Genomic DNA, 22,232 nt, shown 5'->3' on the forward strand with positions numbered 1-22,232 from the left:
CGAGAGTGAGGAATTAAGCATTAAATAAATAGAAGAAAGTAGGAGGAGAGAGATTACTGGCGTTCGTGCGTTGGTTGAGTTAAAACAAACCGTGGTCGAGTTAAAAGGCAGTTTGACGGTGGACTTTTGTGTACGGTGGGTGGGTAATGGTGTGTGGCGGGGCCCGCGGGGGTGGGGTTGTCGAGGTCGAGGGTAAGATCTTCCAAACTCTGGGCAAGAGCGGCTCCGTTTTTTCGCGACTTCTTTCGTGCGCATCGTAGTCGTTGGATCTCAGCCATGGTAATAGATTTCGACCCCAACACACACCGTCGGATTTGTTATTGATTTATTTATTTATTATTATGTTGCTTTTGATAATTTGCGTACCAACTGGGAGCAGGGTGGGGATTCCCAAGTGCCAAGTCCCATAAAGTGGACAGTGAAACTCCACGGGATTGCTTGTTTTCCACCGTCCACGAAAAAATCGATGGGACTTTTTGTGAAATCTTCAAGTCCTTGGCAAGTGAGCTGGAAGAAGCAAATCTATTGGAGTTTAGCAGCCATATGACATGTCTTCCTATGAAGAGATGTTACCCCTTATTGATGTTACTTTATATAAGTTCAAATGTTTTGTAATTTATTCATTCTAAGAAAGAAAAAATAATGCTTTTTTGAGATTGCATCATCAATGTCTACACAACTACACAACCTATGTGGAAAATTGAGTAGCCATATGACAAATTTGATGTATGTGTGTAGAATAAGGAGAATATATCCAGTTTAAAGTACAAATGATTTTTGGGTCCACATTCGTCTGCAAAATGAGAATTTTTTAAAAAAATTTGTGTAAAAAGAGAGCGTTTTACACGAATTCAAAGATTTCTCTAACAGAAATGTCTTAAAGGGTTTCAGTAATAAAATAAAAGAAAAGAAAAAGGATTGAGATAAAATGGATATTGTTATATATTTATTCAAAAGAAAGATAACTCTCTTACTTTTACCGAAAAGAAGAGAAATTTTAAATAAATAAATAAATAACTTTTCTGACGAGGTAAAAAGGATAAAGTAAAAAAAAAATCAGAAAAATAAAAGCAGCCTATTGCATGATTTGCGAACCAAGAAGTAGGATGTATAATGTATTTGAATCATTCCAAATTAAATATAATTTTAATCGCGCATTCCTCTGATTGTTCATTTGGCCAACTACTTTCATGACGTACACATGAAGTTAATAATATTCATAAAAACATTGTTGCCTTAACAGAATATTAATTACTTATCAAGATACTTGTTTTAATTTACCCATTCAACGAGTGCCCAATATTAATTCTGATTTAGAAAAAAGAATATTTTATTAAAATATGATTTTGCCTATTCCTTGGGTCGTCCACTTGCAAAATGATGTCTTTGGTAGAGACGTCTTCTTTTTTTTTTTTTTTTTTTTTTTTTGATAAAGTCAATTTCATTTCTTTACACTAACAAACAAAATTTTTTACACCAAAAAAAAAAATATATATATATTTTTATTTTATATCATATCAATTAATTTCTTCCTTCTTTCTTTCTTTCTTTCTCCTTTAAAAATTATTTGTCTTGTCGGATCTACAGCTGAGAGACGCGGCGAGACGAATGGTTTTGCAACCCATCACCATCTCCATCTTTCTTTTTTGTTTGTGGTGCGTCCTTGTCGCATGTTAGTTTTCTTTATATTATTTTATTGTTATTATTCTCTTTATAGCTTTTGATAAAGAAAATTGGTGGAGGATGCCGTGGAACCTACTTCCATAGGAGGAGGGCTGCGTCTCATGAGGAGGGCTGACGTGCACCGCACATTTTCCCCTTTCCCATATTTTTGTTTGTATATATATATATATATATATATATATAAGTGGGACCGGGCCTCTTATCCATTCGTTCAATTCCGTCAATCCGTGCCGTCTCTCAGGCCCAGCAAGGAACTGCATGCGGCTGCTTCTCTTCGGGACAACACCTGGTCAGCTCTTGCGGATAAGGAAGCTACAGGAATCTGACTCAGTGACTCAGTGACCCGTGCGCCATTGACGTAGCCACCTGTACTGTTTCTACATATGAGCCGACGAGGCTCCACCGAATGGCATTGGTGGAGTTTAAGAGAGGGCGAGAGTGGACAAAAGATGATTACGTAGCCCCCTTAAAAATTAATGAAAAGTAAGTAACGCTATATATTCTCTCGCTTTTATATTTTTTTAACGTTGTTTTTAAAAGCACTATCATATTAAAATTTAACAAGAAACTTTACTTTAATCTTCCGAGCTTTCACGTGATTTGATAAATTCTTTCAAATTATCAAATCTCTTAATTTAGACTTTTAAACTTTCAATTGCTCTTAATGTGAACCCCTTCGTCAATTTTAACCATGAAAAATATCAATAAAGATTAAAATATCCCTGATTTTTATTTTTTATTTTAAATAAAAAATGTTTTGGAATTAAGAGTAAAGTCGAAATTTTATACAAAAGTCAGGGGTATTAACATCGTGTAACGTTTAAAATCTGACGGATGGGTTCACATTGAGAGCAATTGAAAGTTCAGGAGTCCAAAGTGAGAGATTTGAAAGTTTGGAGGTTTGTCAAATCGCATGGAAGTTCAGAGGGCTAAACTAAAGTTTCCCCAAAATTTAATAATAATAACTTATCATAAATTTAGTAATAATTTTAAAAGTTACGTCAAAAAGTATAAAAGTGAAAGTATTTGTCCTGACTCCCATCATGAAAAACAAAAGTGCTTGCGGCATAAATTTATTTGAGAAATGTTATATGCACTCTCAAATTCACTTTTTTTAATTTGTTTTTAGTAGTTTAGATTGATATTGTCTTAATTAAAAGTTTGATAGAGACATTATCAATTAAGTGATAGTTTTAGAAAAATATGTGAAATTTTTCCAAACTATTATATACCCCTAAACCCTAGTATAAATGCTATTATTCCCCTAATACAAAAGCCATGCGAGGTTGTTATTGTCAAAGCAATTAGCCAATTATATGGCCCTGAAACTCAAAGGCAAGCACTGATTTTCTAGCCCCTCAACAAACTTGTTGATTACACCTCCCGTCTCTCCTAAGTGCTTACAATATCCGCCCTTATAATAGATATTGAATTTAAAGGTTGATAATTTTATACACAGCCCACAAATATGAACTTAACACAAAAGTAGTAAGTAAGAGTTGAACTATCTAACCTATATAATTAAATTAGTTGGATTGTGGTTGACTTATATAGTCTTATATTTATGTATCGATACTATCCAAACTCGAAAGGCGACATTTAACGCTAACTATTTTTTATACGACCCTCAAATTCGACACAAACTTAAAACTAAATTAGCTGATTAAAATTGAGGGGTCTAACCCGTTCAATAGTCAAAATAAACCTCAAGATAAAATTTTTGTTCAAAATTTAATGCAAATAATTTCCCCTAGAAGCTCATATAATATGAGTATAAGGGTACATTTGGTACAATGAAATGATAATTACTTGGAAATAAAAATGAGTATTACCATAAATACAAGAAGTTAGAACGGAATGATAATTTCTATTCATTCGTTTGGTGACAATACATGAATGACCAAATTTTCTAACTAGAATAGAATCACACTACAAGAATTTTAATCATCAGTAATGACCAAAAGTATAAAAGTCAACACAATTGTCATCACTGATAATGTTTGAGGCCGTTGGATATAGTTTAAGAACTTAAATCATCGGCACTCATGATAAGTTATCAGGAATGATACACTATATCATTATTGCTAACTTTGTACTTTTTTTTAATCACTATTTAATTATATTTATATAATTTTCAATTGGCCTTGATTTTGAATAATTAAAACTCCTACATCGTACAAATCAATAGCTTTTCATAAACACACGACATTCACATTAATCAAAGTTCCAAAACAACATAGAAAAAGGCCAAAAAAAAGAAGCATCAAGCCACATTGACATGTGATGGCACAATGTACTCTGTCGAAGAAAGCTTTAAGAATCCTTACCAAGAAAGCAAACTCTAGCTTTTACTAAGCAGGAAAACGAGTTTGCAATGTTGAGGTAGAAAGAGATATAGTAATGAACAGTAAATCGCCAAAAACGTGTTATCCTCTGAGCCAAGTGAATTCCTTGAAAGAAGAAAAAATATATACAAAAAAGAAAAAAGGATATTCTTTTAAGATCGCACTAACATGTGAAAGCAACCTGGAGTACTGTTGGATTTATAATTGGGGGGCATGCATCAACTGATCACTCCTGTAGCACCACAACTGATCACTCCTGTAGCACTACTGATTAATTGCAGAATCCTACAATGAAATTACCTCTGTAAGTAGCAGAGAAAGAAGCTGGAAACCATAGAGAAGAAAGAAACACCTTTGTTTTTATAAATAAAGTTACGGGTAACTTCAATTTAGATTCCTGAATTACTACGCGATTTAACAAGCCTCTCAAAATTTAAAACCCCACAATTTGGACCCTTGAACTTTCAATTGCAATCAATTTGAACCCCTCCGTCAGATTTAGCCGTTAACTTCTCACGGCAATACCTAAAAAGAACAAAATATCTATGATTTTTTGTTTTTTTTTTTAGAAAAAAAAAAAAAACCTGGTGACTGCAATTTTTTTTTTTTAACTTTTTTTTTTTTTTTTAATTTAGAATTTTATAAAAAAGTCAGGGGCATAAATGTCATTGTTTCACTTTTAACGTTTAAAATCTAACAAAGTGATTCAAATTGATTGCAATTAAAAGTTCAAGAATCCAAATTGAGAGGTTTTGAAGTTTAGAGAACTTGTCAAATTGCGTGGTAATTCAAAAATTTAAAGTGAAGTTACCACAAAAAGTTATTTATTGATATAAAGAACATCTGGCTGCCTTTCAGTAAGGAGCTTCACCTACACTTATAAAATAAAGGTAGGATCTTCAGAAGCCCGTCAATTCAGAAGCCAAAGGGACTCCAATGCATTAGTCAGTAAAAGTCAAAAGAGAAAGAAAGAGTAGTAAAAGCTTAGGCCAGAGTATTAAGAGCTTAGGCCAGAGAATAAATCGTCTGTGATATGCATCTTTTTAGGCCTCTTTGAGTGCTTTTAGCAGCCAGGCATAAAAATGCCTGTTAGTATGTAATATATGATCTCTAGTAGTCTTTTGATTATTTTGGTTGATTAGTGTGTGATCAAATTGTAGGAATCTAAATTTATCTTGGGGGGGGGGGCGGGGGGGGGGGCGGGGGGGGGGGGGGGGGTGGTGTTGTTTCAGATTCTCAACCCTCCATTTTTAAAATGCAGAAAAAGCTGAAGGGATCAGCATCACGGTAACAGGTGACTGAATCAGAGATCAAATACCTTTCTTGAGGAGTCGATCAATGAGGGAATTCTCCACAGGATTGCAAATATCTGTCTGCGTCACGTTTGTGATCTGGCAAGGAACACATACAAAATTTACTAACGGAAGAAAATAAACCATGGCATCAAGGAACCCCAAAAGTAGACAAAAACTAACTCTTGCTGGTGCAGCCTTCAGCTGTCTCCAGTTGGTTACTCCTGCAGAAGATTTCAAGCAGAAATGCCGAAATAAGGCCAAAAGAAAGCTAGCCCAAGTCTTAAGAGATTGTCCATGATGAACCTAAATGTAAAACTAGCTCTATATATAATATTATAGTATACACTTCAAATAAAAATAGCACACTCCACAGCTCCAAAAGCCTAAACTACATTCATCAATTCATGGATTTAAATGGAAAAGAAATCACAAAAACTTCTATCAAGCTGAACTTACCAGGAACTGGATATAATCCAAGCCATGACTTTGGTGGCAACAAAGATTGAACATTTTCAAAAGGGTACTCCAAAATTTCACGAAGTGCTTCAGAAAATTAGCCCACTTCAAACTCTTTAACAGAATAAAATGCTTAAACCATGTTATGTTATCTGTTTTGAACTTGGGGCTTATTTTCTGCAGGAGCCCAGCAAAAGTGGCTGCTTCAAAATTTATCTTACTCGGCCTTGGAATACAAAATATATTACCCTTCAATGTTACTACATCCAAATAAATCAAATCCCCAACAAGCCGGGGGTCAACAAAAATACCATTATATGGTTTCCACAGAAAAAAAGTCATAATGATTTTATGGAATATGGTAAGGTAAAGGAGCAGAGAAGAGACAATATTATAATTAACCTTCTATTGCTTCGTGTTACAGAGTAAAATTACATGTCAAATAATTGAAGCACATGCACAGATAGCAAGTGCAAAATCCCAAACCTCTTGGACTGGAATGCAAAAAGAGAACAAAATCCAGTGCAGATTTGATTTATTTAGTATATGTATAGTTAATGAAGTGATCATATTAAGCATCTATATATAAAAACAATATGCTTAGACGACTTATTCTCTTGAAGGTTTTTACATCCATTACAGAGGAGATCCTTACCACTATCTAACCAGAGGCTAAGGAGGGAATGCTTTATGAGAAATGATACGTAGAGGCGTATTTGCAATGTTGTGAGCACATCAATGTGCTCTCCTATGGCCTTTATTCTTCCTTCATTCAGCCACATGGCTTTCCTTCTTGACACGACAGTTCAAAAGACTACATCTGTTTTCTTCATTCGATGCTTTATATCTGATTTGATTTTATTAACTATATTTATACTTCATTGCAGTATGAGATACGAAATCTAGTAGCCTTTCAACAGTTTGTTGATGCAGATTAATGCAGAACACCTTGTGGTTTGATTACTCTAACAGAACAAAGCCCTTTTGTACACTTGTGAAAATCAGCCTTAAAATCTAAAGTCGGTATCATCCCGACAAGTTAATGACGTGTACCCAGATATTATTAGGGTTTCAATCCTTAATAAAAGCTTCATGTCCAAACACCATCACACATACTAGCGCACGGAACTCTATAGGTCTCCCTCCTGTTCGAATATGTATGTACGCACTAGCGCACAAATATAATTTTTTTAGAGTAGATTTTTAATTTCATAATTACCCCGTCAAAAAAAAATATCAGAATTTGTACCGAATAAAATTTATTGTTGCATATAATGCATACCACAAAGTGTTATTTATGACTTTTGAAACCCTAAATTTTTTTTTTTTCAGAAGCGCAAATCCCAAAAACCAATTTTATACTTTTCCTTAGAAAAACATGTTGGCAGCCGCCAAGGTTTTTTCCTACTTAGATAAGATTTTGATTAAACAAAATGAAGCAAGTCCTACAAAGATTTATCTAAATGGTTCTCTGTCCATTTAGAAGGTTCTCTACAAAGATTTATCTAGATGGTTATCCATTCATCTAGATGGTTCTAACTTGGATGTCAAGTTCATTCATCTAGATGGTTCTAACTCTGACTATAAATAGCCAAGGGGCCTTATGCCTCAAAGATGATTGATGATGATCAACAACAACACACGAGAAGAGAAACCAAGAGAGGAAAGCTTCGTTATACTCTAGAGAGAGAGTTGAGAAAAGAGTGTTTTAATACACCACTGAGAGTGTATATTAGTTTCAACAGAGGTTGTTTCTCTTTGTATTATTTTATTAACTCAAGTTTTGCATAACTTGAGTAAACATCATTGTAACAAGTTGTTTATAGTGGATTGATCGAAGTTAGTCCCGTGAATGTAGGTCCATTGCCGAACCATATAAATACTATGTATTGATCTCTTGTATTTATCATTTCATTATTATTCTATAAAATTTACAAAATCATTAATACAAGGCTGTGTCCATCCCTAACAAAAGAGACAATTAATTACACTCGCATCTGTCCAACAAAATTTATATATGCCAGGGTAGCTTCACGTGGGGTGTAGCACAGTTGGTGGTGTCGACGGAAGCCACATGTCGACCAATAGATATCGTCCCACTTAATGTGGACAAGAGAAAAGTTTCAGCTATGCTCATCCACATAAAATTATAATGCAGGCGCTGCCATTTGGCATTAGTCCGTCCCCAAAATATGAAATTAAACTGCTACTTCCACTGAAGAGATCCCCTATATTATATAGGCTCTGTTTGGCTCAGGAATAATTGGAAATAGCTTCTGGGATTGAATTAATCCATGCATGTACCCCTACAACTGAGAGTGATAGCTAGCCTGTTTAGATAAGTTAGAGAGAGGAGAGGACCACACTTTTGTTTATTACGCTGGTGTCTATAAATTGCAAACAATTATATATATGGTTCCACCATTCAGCGGGACCCAAGGGTGTGTGTCATCAAATTTACTACACCGTGGAGCAAGTTATGACGTGGCAAAATATAAATGGAGCAGTACATTTTTTTTCTGCCATGAAATATTTTTGTGGATTGGAACAGTCGTCTATAATAGATGATTGTACTCAAACCTAGTGCTTGATTTGTGAAGATGGCACTTGATTGCACACTGAGTTTCAGATCGACAAAGCTCGCAAGATAAGGAACAAATAAAGGTTAAAGTGACCTGTCGAACACGGGTCGTTCTGATGTCTAATTCAAAGAGATTAGCTTTAAGAATGAAAGTAAGTTTAAAAAAAAAAAAAAAAAAAAAAAAATTTATGAGGGAGAACTCATTCGGCTGAAGATCACGTCTCACGAAGCGAAGGTCAGTAATTCAAATTCCTCTCCCCTCTTATGTGGACATGTTAAAAAATAAATAAATAAATAAAAGTGTTTAGCAAGAATAAAGTTGATGTCACTACAAAAAACACATTTTTTGCTGACCCATGGTTACTGACGTGTCAGACGACCTGACACGTCAGTAAATCTTGCTGACGGGGCTTTCCTGACGTGTTTCGGTCGTGAAGAATGTGGGTGTCAGGAAATCGGAATTCCTGACGTGTCGAAATTGACACGTCAGGAATTACTGACGTGCTGAATTTTCACACGTGAGTAAATCTTCTGACGTGTGAAAATTGACACGTCAGGAAATTACTGACGTGTCAATTTTTGACACGTCAGTAATTTCCTGACGTGTCAAAAACTGACACGTCAGGAATTTGGTTCAAAACGAACCAAATTTGCCGACGTGTCAATTTTTGACACGTCAGTAATTACTGACGTGTCAATTTTTGACACGTCGGCAAATTTGGTTCGTTTTGAACCAGATTTTTTCCCTCCCCCCTATATTTTTTGTGATTTTTTTCAGGACTATACCCGAATTTTGTGTTACGGTTCACCTGATATTCAATCTATCCATCAAAACCATGCAAATAATATACAATTTTTCCATCAAATAACATACATCATATCCATTAACATCAATCACAAACTACCCATCAAAACTAACTTCAACACACCATAATAACACAAATAACATAATATATATACACCAATCACAAATATATATATAAACTAACTTCAACACACCAAAAATGTCACATACTAACATAATATACACAAATACAATTACATCAACTTATACACAACTGTGAATAGCCTCAAATTCTCGACCAGACTAGCGATCATTGACATCCATAGCATCCTCTCGACGATGTCCATTACCTGCAAATGATAAAACAAACAATATTCACCAATAAAACAACCACCAAACAAATAATCGATTGAGCCCGAATACAATTATAGAACTTCCATATAGGTTATTAATGTTGGGGGTTCAATGGAAGATATGATAAACACAAAGGGAAAGCGCCCTCCCTAGCATTGAGTGCATTTATATCTATTTATATTTAGAGTTACAAAATTAAGTTTATGAAGAACTGGTCTTGATGATATTGATATGCATGTATTGCTTCGTGCCATGCAGTTATATCCATTTATACGTGCATGAATAACTCTAAATAATTATCTCAACCAGCAAAACTCTAACCCACATCCATCACCAAACCAACCATGATATATAAACCAAATTTAAGCAAGATTTACAACATCATTAATTATTTAGAATGACTACAACATATCCAAATTCTAAATATATATATATAGGGACAGTTATAAAACTAAATTGACTATTAAAAAAAGTCAGTACCTGATCCACTGTCGACCGACGATCGCACCATCGCAAAGGGTGGGGAAGCATTGTCTGGTGGGGTGTGAAACCGGATCATTTCCTCAAGTTGGCGAAAACGGGCGTCAAACCTTGCCTGACGTTCAGCCTCCTGTTCAGCTGCCTGTCGCGCTACCCGGGCATTGTTCTCAGCCATCTGCTCCGCCACTTGCTGGGCTACCCGCGCATTGTTCTCGGCCAACAACGCATCCATCTCTTCCTTGTGCTTCGCCCTCTCCGCGTCAAGCGCTCTATCAAGTGTGTCTTGTGATATCGTGGAATACCTGACGTTTCCTGACCGTGCCTGTGACGGTGTATAGTATGAGTGTATGGTCCCCCGCACAGGCAGAATATTTGGTCCGGCCATCCGAACCCTACCGGCATACTCAGGCTTATTTCCCATTGCCTGGGCGAATGCGTCGTTTGGCGCCCACCTGACCGTTCCTTCTGTGATGCTAGACGATGCTGCAGGGTCGGTGGGTATAAGCTCATTCATCTTTTCCTGAATGTCACATTAATTATTGAGTCAGTGGGTCGCACAACTGTTAATCGCAAATAATTTATCAAATATACAAGCAAAACAACATATGAAAAGTGAATATCATACACATCTCTCCTTCACAATATCATTCGGATATCCACCGCCCTTCTTCGTGTGTGACTTGACATAATTGTGTGCACGAGTGGGTTGATGGCCCAAACGTTCGGCCTGCATTTAAAATAGGTAATTCATTTATTTTTAAATATATCAATACGATATAATGTTAGATATATATAGGATAAATTACACACGTACCTCCTCTTGTGTCAACCTGGCATAGCTCATTGATCCGGTGCAATGTGGTGAATCATTTAATGCTCGCAAGCTCTTCATTTTCGCCGCATACTCCTACACAGTTAACACTTTTAATATGTTAATACCAATACAATTACAATAAATGACAGTACACAACACTAAGAATTTAACTCATGACCTACCCTATTCTCCTGGGTACACCATCTCTCCAATAAGATATCCAGATCGACGGGATTGTACTCGCCTAGCGTCTGTCCCCCCAGTCTTGCCCGTATAGTGTCCGGCGTATCTTCCTCCGTAATGGCACATATTTTTTTGAGCTCGTGCCTCCAAGTCCGCAGCTTGGAGCCCATATCCTTAAATGCTTCATTTTTTACTGCTTCCAAGTTGTACTCGGGTGGAACGAAAAAGTATGCCTGCACAAGTTCAACATTGATAAATTAAAAAATAAAATAAAATATGTGTATATGCATTTACTTACTAAACACACATATATATAGCGTACTTAGAGTGTATATATACATATATACATTACTAGTGTTTAACTTATTATTAAAAAACATACCATCAAGGCGTCCCAAATATCCTCCTTGGTACGGTCCGGTACCTTCGTCCAATCGTCTGGTATTCGGACGAAATTTCCGCTCCTAACTATGTCTCCGGTCATCCGTCTGAACCGCACGGCACTAAATCCAACGGGCTGGCATGATGCATTGTACTCCAAAATGATCCGTTTGCCGGGGGGGACTCCCGGCCGCCTGTGCGAATCAAGAATGGTAAACACCTCAATAACGGTGTTTCCTTCAGAATCAGTACCTAACAAATTAAAAATTAGTTAGGTAAGTTATTTCGAATTCAATACTAGGTAACAAGTAAATTAAAACCAAATCAACAACGACATTAAAGTATATACACTTACTTATGATCCGGACCTGCCGAGGGCGTAACCGAGCGTCGGGAGCAGGGTTGGTGGGCTGCGGGTCATCTGTGGCCTGTGCCCCACCTGCCATGTGTTCCTGGGCCTCTGTCTCAGTGTCCTCCAGACCTGCTTTGTAGTTTTTAATAATGTTTAGAATTCTATGAAATTGTAGTTGTAGTTAAATATAATTGATATTGCACCAATATAGTTAGAAACTTTCAATCTTTTGAATCTTTAAAAAAACAGTCGGGCGTACCTGCGCTATGCTGGGTGTAAAGCCGCTCGACATCGCCCTCATAACTCTGTCGTAACTCGCTGTACGGGTACGAATCAACCCGAAACCCGGTTTGGGCCATGCCTGCCCGAGTGTATGAAGCATGGACAGGGGTCTCCCCTTCCATCGTACCTGGAAGAACTGGTCGATATCCTTCCTGTATCCCAAGAAGCTGAGCAACGTCTTGTTGCTCGCTGTCATCAAGTTGGACTGCCGGAGACCCAGGCGACGTAGACTGCCGCACTGCGGACGAGCCCCTGCGTGCTTTCCTCTTCCCCCTTGTACTCATGGTACCCTGTAAAAAACACCACAAACCCAATTAATTTCTTAAACAATGTATGAAATATTTACTACATTAAGTATGCATGAATAATAGTGCTACATGAGATATATATCAGATTTTAGCAAATGCACAGCTTAATTAAGTGTGTTGATGTAATGTGCATGTAGTGAACAACTACCAATCAAAACATAAATATAAAATTAATTATACTACTATACATACGCTTCGGTTGGATCTAAGTCGTGTCTGACGTATTCGATATGATCTTGTAGATCGTGATCAACATTTCTGGGCAAAATAAGAGGCTCACACTCGTGGTAATTGACACATGAATCTTGATGTCCTTCAACCTGACCAACGTCGTATATGTTTCTAGGCTTGGTCCTTACTGCGCAAGCCCAATCTGGGCACCTATCATCTTGTACGTAAAATACCTGGTCAACTTGTGAAGTTAGCACATACGGCTCATCAGAAACCAGGTCTCCCGTGTGGACAAGGTTTTTGAAGTTGACAAGTACTATACCATACTCATCCACCTTGTACCCCTTGTCCCTCGTGTTGTCTGCCCAATCACACCTAAACATAACGTACTTAGTCCTGTCGTAATACTCAACCTCAACTATTTCCGTTAACTTCCCGTAGTACGTGTCGCCATCAAGAGTCGGCACACACACCCCGCTGTTCTGAGTCCTCTTTCCGGCATCAGATGCAATAGTGCGAAACAGCTTGCCGTTAACCACATATCTATTGTATCTGACTGCTGCCTCCCTCGGCCCTCTACAATGCATTACCAATTTGTCACCAAGTTCATTCCTGGATCGCTCGTCCAATCGATCGACCTGTGAATATATTACGTACAATGAAAACGCACGGTTACTAGCTTTAGTTGATTTTAAAAATTGCACGCAAATAACTCCGACAATTGTGATAAGGTAAACATCACATCATTCTTACGTAGTCACGGTACCACTCGCAGAACAAGTCATAATGTTGGGTCTCCAACTGAGCCTCTGTTGTTCGTCCCCTATTGCATGATCGCCTAAGCGTATCTATGTGCATCCTACAATTCGAAATTATGTTAATTATAATTCAATACGAGCAATATTGTCACAAGTTCATTGAGCATGCAATGTACCAACAAAAGATCTCTACTTACATCCGCAATTGATGAAACTCGTCCAAGTTGAACATAATATACCGGTGTATCTGTGTCATTGTGATTCGGTCGAGTCGGACTCGTGTTCCATTTCCCTTTGAACCATCCAGATTTCTTTGTATCCTATTGTGAAAGGTTGGTGTATTCTCTAAATATCTCGAACAAAACGTCACCAACTCAGTTGCTATGTAGCCCTCCGCAATGCAGCCCTCGGGAGCCGCTTTGTTGCGCACATTAGATTTGAATACTCCAAGGCTCCTAAATATGAACCAATACATATTTTCAGTTTAGTTAGTACTTGTCATGTATTGGCACCTGAAACCAAAAAATAGAAATATATCCGTAAACAAATTTTACCTCTCTGCCGGATACATCCATCTATACTGTACAGGTCCACCGAGTCGGCATTCACGGATAAGATGCACGACCACATGAACCATGCTCGTAAAGAAGCTGGGGGGGAAAACTTGTTCCATCTTGCACAACGTGATACAGATGTCACACTGTAGTCGGTCAATATCCTGTTCGGTCAATGTTGTTGAACATAGGCACCTGAAGAATGTGGACATCTCAACAAGAGGTCTAACCACATTGCTTGGAAGTGAACCACGCAATGCAATAGGTAGAAGCTGCTGCATCAGTACATGACTGTCATGACTCTTTAACCCCGATATCGTACGGTCCTTAAGTCGTATACAACGAGAAATGTTCGAGGCATATCCGTCGGGCACCCTTACATTTCGTAGCACTTTCAAAAAATGTGTTTTATCATCCTTGGACATCGTGTGGGTAGCTTGTTGATAATAGGTCTTACCATCCTGCGGGTCCACAAATGTATGAAGTGTACGTCTCAAGCCCATTTCTTGCAAATCTAAGCGGGCGGCGTGGTTGTCCTTCGTTTTCCCTGGAATGTCCAGTATTGTACCAAGTATGTTGTCCATGACGTTTTTTTCTATGTGCATAACATCAAGATTATGCCGCAATAAATTATCTTTCCAATACGGCAATCTAAAGAAAATACTTTTCTTCTTCCACACTACATGGCCATTATTCGTCTTCTGCTTTTTTCTTTCTTTTTTCTCAGCCTCCCTTGCCTGACCGGCGTTCTCATCCCCAAACACCATCCCTTCTAATTGGCTTATGACTTCATCTCCACTTGGCACATCAGGGGCACATTCTAGTTCTACGTTGCCGTCAAATGTGCTTTTGTTTCGTCTCCATGGATGATCCATGGGCAAGTATCGCCTGTGCCCCATATAACACCATTTATGGCCATGTTTTAACCATTTTGACCATGTCGAGTTCATACAACACGGACATGCCTTCTCACCCTTGGTAGACCATCCAGACAAATCTGCATATGCTGGGAAGTCATTAATTGTCCACATCAACTGCGCTCGCATAACAAAATTATTTTTCTTTGAGACGTCATATGTGCGAACCCCTACATTCCATAGTTCTTGTAACTCTTCAATTAAGGGTTGAAGGTAGACATCTATATCCATTCCAGGTGAACTTGGGCCCGGGATAATCAATGATAGTATAAAAGATGTGTGTTTCATGCACATCCAAGGAGGCAAGTTGTAGGGTACAACCATTACAGGCCAAGTGCTGTGCGATGTAGTCATATTCCCAAATGGATTAAATCCATCAGAGGTTAGTCCGAGCCTTACATTCCTGCTATCCGCTGAAAACTCCTGATGTAAATTGTCAAATGACTTCCATGCTAAGCCGTCGGCTGGATGCCTCAATACGCCATCCTTAGTGCGGCCTTCTGCATGCCACCTCATAAAGCGTGCTGTATGTTCTGACATAAACAACCTCTGTAGTCGTGGTATGAGTGGAAACCACCGCAACACCTTCACCGGACGTTTCTTGCCCGATGATATGGGTTGACCGTCCTCATCTAAATTGATTGCTTCCGTCCATTTAGATTCTCCACATACGGTACATGAATCCAACTCTTTATTGCCCTTCCAGAATAGCATACAGTCATTACGGCACGCTGGAATCTTCTCATAGCCTAGTCCCATGTCTCGCAAAAACTTTTTCGCCTCATATGTATTAACTGGCAGAGTTTCACTAGTCTCGGGTAGCAACTGATTGATGAACTCTAGGAAAGCCGAGAAAATCGAGTTACTAACTCCACCAACACACTTCAAGTTGTACAGGTGAACAGTGGCACTTAATTTGCTATGTTTTGTCCCAGTATGAAGTGGCTTCTCCGCCTTTTTTAGAAGGGCATAGTACTTTAGTGCATCGCCTTCAGCGGCTTCTTCGGTCACAATTTCCTCACCCCCTTGCACTACGGCCTGAGGCTCACAATTGTCTTCCCTAACTACTTCGTGCATGCCGAATAAATCACGCAACATTCCGTGCATGTCTCCACCCTGATTTGCGGATGCACCCGCATCTGAGGCCGGGCGATTGGAATTAGACCCGGTATCAGGACCCTGTACATGCTTCTCACCGTGATAGAACCAAAGTGTGTATTCCGGCATCATTCCTTTTCCCCCTGTCAAGTGGTCGAATACGAAACCCGGCGGGTGGCGCCGGTTATTTCGACAAACCTTACAAGGGCAATAGATGAATCCATCAAGGGTTCTACAGTTACTAACTGCAAACTCCACAAACATTCTACACCCGTCTCTGTATTCCCTCGTACCCCTAGACTTTGTCATCCAACTCTTGTCCATTTTTATCTACGTACATGAGTTAGGAATAAATACATAAGACTTACAAATTGTATACATACTTTCAAGCACATGCATGTATATAAACATAAACCGATACCTAAATATTTGAACCACATTAGAAATATAAACCTATACATTCTCGTATAGGGTTAAATTGTTTATGTCCAAAAATATATACATATTCATGCGTATCTACATTCAACCGTACTGAAGGGTGTATTTATAACCCTTATCTATTATAATTAATCTACAAAAACCAAATAAAAAAAAAATACTTGATCCAAAATTTAAGCATTTTCTTTGGTGGGGACCCTAAACAAATTAATTATAGCTAGCTTATAACTTATAAGGTTGTTCTAGTACATCTACCGAGCTAGGTTCGTTACGAGGACCCTAAATACAATAAATATAGCTTAAATGTCGTTAGCCTTTGGCATGAATTAGTAGGTGATGACATGCATGGGTCATACAACTCTTTTGTTTGGTGTATTTATTTATTTTGTATATGATATATATAAAGGTTAAAGGAATTTTGAGTGTATTGCAAATATGGCAAATGTTTTGGTAATATATATTTTTGGTTCGGACGTTTCTTGGGTTATTGACACATTAGATTAATTTCTTTCATATTAATCACAATTTTAACAAAATTCCAACTAGTTTTTAGGTAATATAAATTTTAATGCGTTATATTTCAACAAGAACAAGCTATATAAGTTCCTCAAATTAACCAAAATTTTATCCGTTTTGTATGGTTTTTTTTTTTTGTTTGAAAAAATAATATATGTGGGATAGAATAAAGTAAGAATCAAATTGAATATATTTTGCAAGTGTTTTAGGTTATGTGTTTAATTATGATTAGATTTGTTAAAAAAACTCAAAACAAAAGTGCGAAAAAATAGTCTAAAAAACAAAGTCATGACTTTTTACTTATTCAATATAGCACGTCTATTTAAGTTTGACAAGGTTTGCACTTTTGCCAACTCTTTTTCCCGTTAAATCCATGTAATTCGGATTGAATCCTCGCGTTGTGTGACTTTATAACTTACAAATTAATCCATAACGTTTATGGTTAAAAGAATATTAAAAAACTCATTAACGTTGAATATTAATTAAACAAAGTCTTAAACTAAATCTCTATAAATATTATATATCACCACGCACTACACGTACTAATTAATTAGAAGGTCAAACGATATTGAAATGAATGATAGATTAAAATTCATATAATGTTTTATAAATTCTTTACTAATAAGCCAACCTTTAGCAATTATATTTTCAAACAAAAACCTAGCTAGCATGAGAAACATCATTTTGCATGCATGTGCATATCCAACGTACAATAAGTAATTAATTATTAGATATTCCTAAAAAGAAAAAAAATTTCAGCTCAATTAGATGCTCACAAATACTCAATCCAGTGCATTATTGAAATATATGACAGAATAAAACATCAAATTTATAAAACAACACAATATTATGCAATAAAACAATATTCTGCAATATTAAAACAATATTATATATAAAATAAATCAATATTTATAGTTATAAAATAAAACAATATATATATATACATATATATATATATATATATATACCTGCAGGAGAGATGGTGGAGATTGGCGGAGCAGATTGGCCGGAGAATCGCCGGAGACGGCAACGGCGAAGTGGACGTGGCCGCCGGAGAGAGCTAGCTAGGAGAGAGAGTGCTACGTTGCTGCTGCAGAGAGATAAATTAAGCTTATCACAGAGAAAATGAAGGAGGAGCTAGAAGAAAATGAGGAAGAGTGAGGGAGGAGATAGAAGAAAATGAAGAAGAACCATACCTGCAGGGATGGCGCGCGGGAGAAGAGAAGTGTGCTGCGTGCGTGCGATAATGGAATAGCAGGGGAAAGAGAGAAAATATCAGCTGGGAAAATCAAAAGAAAAAAAGAAAAAAAAATGATGATTAAAACAACTGTGTATGCGTGCGATGGGCCTGCTGGCCTTCCCAACGCACGTTCCTGACGTGCCTAAGTGGCCCGTCAGGAATTATTTAATATATGTATATATATAAATATGTTTATATATATGTTATAGTATTAATTATATATATTAATACTAATATAACTAATATTTGTCTGTTTTGTATGTATATATATACATGTACGTTTATATGTTTATAATTAATATAGCATTAATTATATTAATACTAATATAATTTATGTTTTCCTCTTTTGTATTTCATTTGAGTTCTCATGTATTTGGTTTTATTTTATGTACGTGAATAGTGCAGTTACTCTTACAAACAACAATTTCAATTTAACGTGCATGGCTCAAACCTAAATAATATATAGCGTGCATGATTTATATATATATATATATATATATATATGTGTGTGTGTTTGTCAAAACTTTAATATCATCTATCACCAATATTGTTACTTTAATTATTTTAATTAATGAAATACCAAATTTGGTATCTCATAATTAAATGAATGAGATCGAGAAAAATGCATGTTATATATATATATCCTTTAGTCTAATTTGAACCATGCATGCACGTTAAATAGCCATGTTATATATATATCCTTTTGCTATATATATATATACGGTATCTCGAGTAAAACATGGCTAACAGTTGGGAATTTTCTTATTTTTTTTTTTAATTTTGAATGTTCAAATGGCATGGGTTACGGTACGTCTTATAAAAGAGAAGTATATATATATATTAAAGTACTGGCCGGTGTTTCTTTTCTAAAAATTAATTTTATTGAATGTTAATTGGAATTCAATCATATTGTACAATATTAAATTAATCTGATAATGTTGGGATCAATCCTATATATATATATATATATATATATATATATATATATGTATAATATATATATATATATTATATTTACTGACGTGTCAAATTGACACGTCAGCAATTGTTGACGTGTCAAATTGACACGTCAAGATTTATTGACGTGTCAAATTGACACGTCAATAAATCTTGACGTGTCAATTTGACACGTCAATAAATATTGACGTGTCAAGTTGACACGTCAACAATTGCTGACGTGTCAATTTGACACGTAAATATTTATTGACGTGTCAGTATTCGACACGTCAGTAAATAATCAGCCAATTATTTATTAATTTTAAAATGATGTCACAATTAAATTTGGTTCAAATTTACTGACGTGCCAAAGTAACACGTCAGTAAATACTGACGTGTTGTTTTCAACACGTCAGTAAATATTGACGTGTACATTTTAACACGTCAGTAAATAATTTGCTGACGTGCTACTTTTAACACGTCAGCATTTACTGACGTGCCAAAAAAATGTTACTGTTTGACACGTGAAGAAACGACCTTTTTTTTGTAGTGTGTACATTTCAACAATCTAGCATTTTTTTTTTTTTTTTTTTAATTGAGTGTTTCCTGCACACAATTGTTTTAGGGGATGTTTGGGGCTAGAAGAATTTGATTTTGTGGCTCCCACTTCCTTATGTTTTCATTATTTCTTTGGTTGTAACGGAATGCTAGTAAGTTCGTAACCCAGGTAGCATGAACTGCGATACTGTAAAAGTTACTCATCTTGCTAAACATGTGCTTGTTTATTCATGATAGGCTTGATTCGGTTGACCTAGTCAATTTAGGTTCGGCAGCCTAAGTGCTCTCAAGTTTGATTGGTCTTTATTTTTTTTTTCGATATGTCCACATAAGACGGGGAGAAGGGATTCAAGCAAGTGATTTTTGCTTCATGATGCGTAGTTCTCAACCGATTGAACTACCCCTTGAGAACAAGTTTGATTGGTTTGATATAGACAATGTTTGGCCGGCTAATGTGTCTTGTTGCCAATAGTTTTGACTTAGAATCTGTTTGGAATTGCGTTTGAGAAATAAAGTTTTAAAGTTAAAAAGAGCTTTTGGGCAAAAACTTCATTTTTAAGTTTTTGCCAAAAGTGCGTTTTAATCATTTTTAGGCTTTTTAGACGCTTAAAAGCGCTTTTAATTTTTTTACCAAACGAATATTTTTTTTCTTCTTTCAAACAGACTTTTTAAGTATTAAAAGCACGTTTAGAACCCTAAAACGCAATCTCAAACAGGCTCTTAAGGTCATATCAATGTTGCACAAGCTTAACAACCATAAAAGGCCTACTTCAAAAAGAGTTCATTATATGGTACACCAATGTGGAAGGTAATATTTTTTTTTCCCTAATAATTTGGAAGGTAATTAATTCGATACTTAATTGAGTGAGATATTTTTTTTTATTATTTAAAAACAAAACAAAACACTAATAAACAAATGCGCTCTTGATTGGAATTATCTTTCATAAAGTGGGTATTCTTTCGATGTCTATCCGGATAAACGTAGGCCACCCACCGCCCCTCCTCGCCAAAGCATTTTCCTCCTCGGGTTGGTTAGCCGACCGACTAATAAATTAATACAGATATGAATCTTAATTGGAACATTTTAGCTGGATTCTGCCGACCCATGGAGTAAATCCAACGTCCTGCCCAGATCCAACGGTCAATAGCCACAGGCTGAGCTATCAAAGATGGGGTCTGTTGAGTTAGTTGATACTTGATAGACATTAAGATCTATATATAATAATGAAAATCATTACAAAGTTGGAAAAATAAATAATACAATTATATATATCTTAACAAAGGTGTGAAATACGAATGTACGTGTGATTGTCCCCACTCAATTATTTGGCCCTTTACCAGTTGACTCCCTTTTTTTTTTATATATCTCCAAGTGAGTAAAAAAAAGTTGGGGTGAATACCAAATTAGTGTACACTCCATTCAAATTTGTCTCCCACACGTAAAGCCTACCTTCATAGTTATGGTCGCTTTTCCAGTTAGCGATTGTTAAAAATCTGCTCATTGTTTTTACTTGTTCGAGCAGATATCGAATAGTCTGCTCATTGTTTAGACAAATGGGTCTCATAAGAACAACAACTTTGACAATAAACTACTTGAGATCTGAATCCGGTAAGAGGAGTGACGAAATATTTGGGGGCATGCTTGGACAACATTGATTAGTGCATTTAAAAGCATTAATGTAGAGGGTTAATTAGGATTCTAATTCAAAATGGTGTACTATCATTATTGATTGCTTGGGTTGGTTGATGCTAAGGATTTGACCTAATTCACTCAATAATTCTAGATGATAGGCCTTTATATCCTTTAGTCAAGATAAGAGATAATTAATTTCTTTAATTAGTAACTCTCTTAATTGGATTGGAGGACCACTTACAAGCAAAATATACCATTATAAGTGGATGAGGAAGTTGCACTACAAGAGATTCCAATGTTTCACCATCACCGTGATTAAAGACTCGGATAGGACAGAATTGAGAACATGCAGCAATGGGCAATGGCTATATCAATATGATACATCAAGTATTGCAAACATCAAAGCCAGGGAATTAGCAGGTACAACAAGGTAAGGGAATTCAATTTAATTTTACATTATGTAAACCGTGACCAATTTTTTATTTTTTCTTTTGAATCTGATCCTTTGGCGTGGCAACTGGCAACTGGCAACTGGCAACAGAAGAGTTTGCCACTTGGGAATTGAAAGCAAAGAGTCGGCATCCTAAAACGAGGAGATTTACGGCGGCTTAAGAAAGGCCACCTGTCATCCTAATCAGTTCCACATAGGAGCAACGTGCCAAAGCCGAAAGGGCTATAATCTGAAGCCCTCTGCTTATCCACAGCAAACAAACATGAAACATCCCCTCGCGCGCGTCCTCATCAGCATTCACCACCGCGGGTACCTCACCACTAAAATGGCAAAGATACGAATCATTTGGCCACCATGCACTTGCGCGTGGACCTCATCGACTGCCGCCTCACATGCCCACCCACACTTCCCTTGTCTAACATGCGCGACTGCTCTCGTCTGGCACCAGTCCTTGCCGCGCCGATCACGCGGCTATCATGCGCTGTCATGATGGGGATTTTTCTTCTCTTTTTTTTGAAGAACATGATGGGGATTCTGTGCGTAGGATAAGTGCCATACTTTTGACTCCGCGCATGTTAAGACTAATTGCAAGAGAATTTCGCAATAGTGATGAGCAGGAAAATAATAATAAATAATAAATAATAAGTCGAATTTCAGAATTGAG

At 36.7% G+C, this 22,232-nt stretch overlaps 1 protein-coding gene across 1 annotated transcript; it reads right to left on the minus strand.

Annotated features, from left to right (window-relative positions):
* Positions 1-9,332: 9,332 nt before the first annotated feature.
* Positions 9,333-11,488, minus strand: LOC148583903 (uncharacterized). Its single transcript, XM_088510660.1, has 6 exons — positions 11,358-11,488; positions 10,975-11,208; positions 10,793-10,885; positions 10,604-10,705; positions 9,979-10,498; positions 9,333-9,494 (listed from the first exon to the last, which is right to left on the minus strand). Exons 1-6 carry the CDS (start codon positions 11,457-11,459, stop codon positions 9,448-9,450), a joined length of 1,098 nt encoding a protein of 365 aa, XP_088366786.1. The 5' UTR covers positions 11,460-11,488; the 3' UTR covers positions 9,333-9,447.
* Positions 11,489-22,232: the final 10,744 nt, after the last annotated feature.

This window comes from Corylus avellana, chromosome 9, assembly GCF_965113065.1.
Source record: "Corylus avellana chromosome 9, dhCorAvel1.hap1.2, whole genome shotgun sequence".
NCBI classification, from domain to species: domain Eukaryota; kingdom Viridiplantae; phylum Streptophyta; class Magnoliopsida; order Fagales; family Betulaceae; genus Corylus; species Corylus avellana.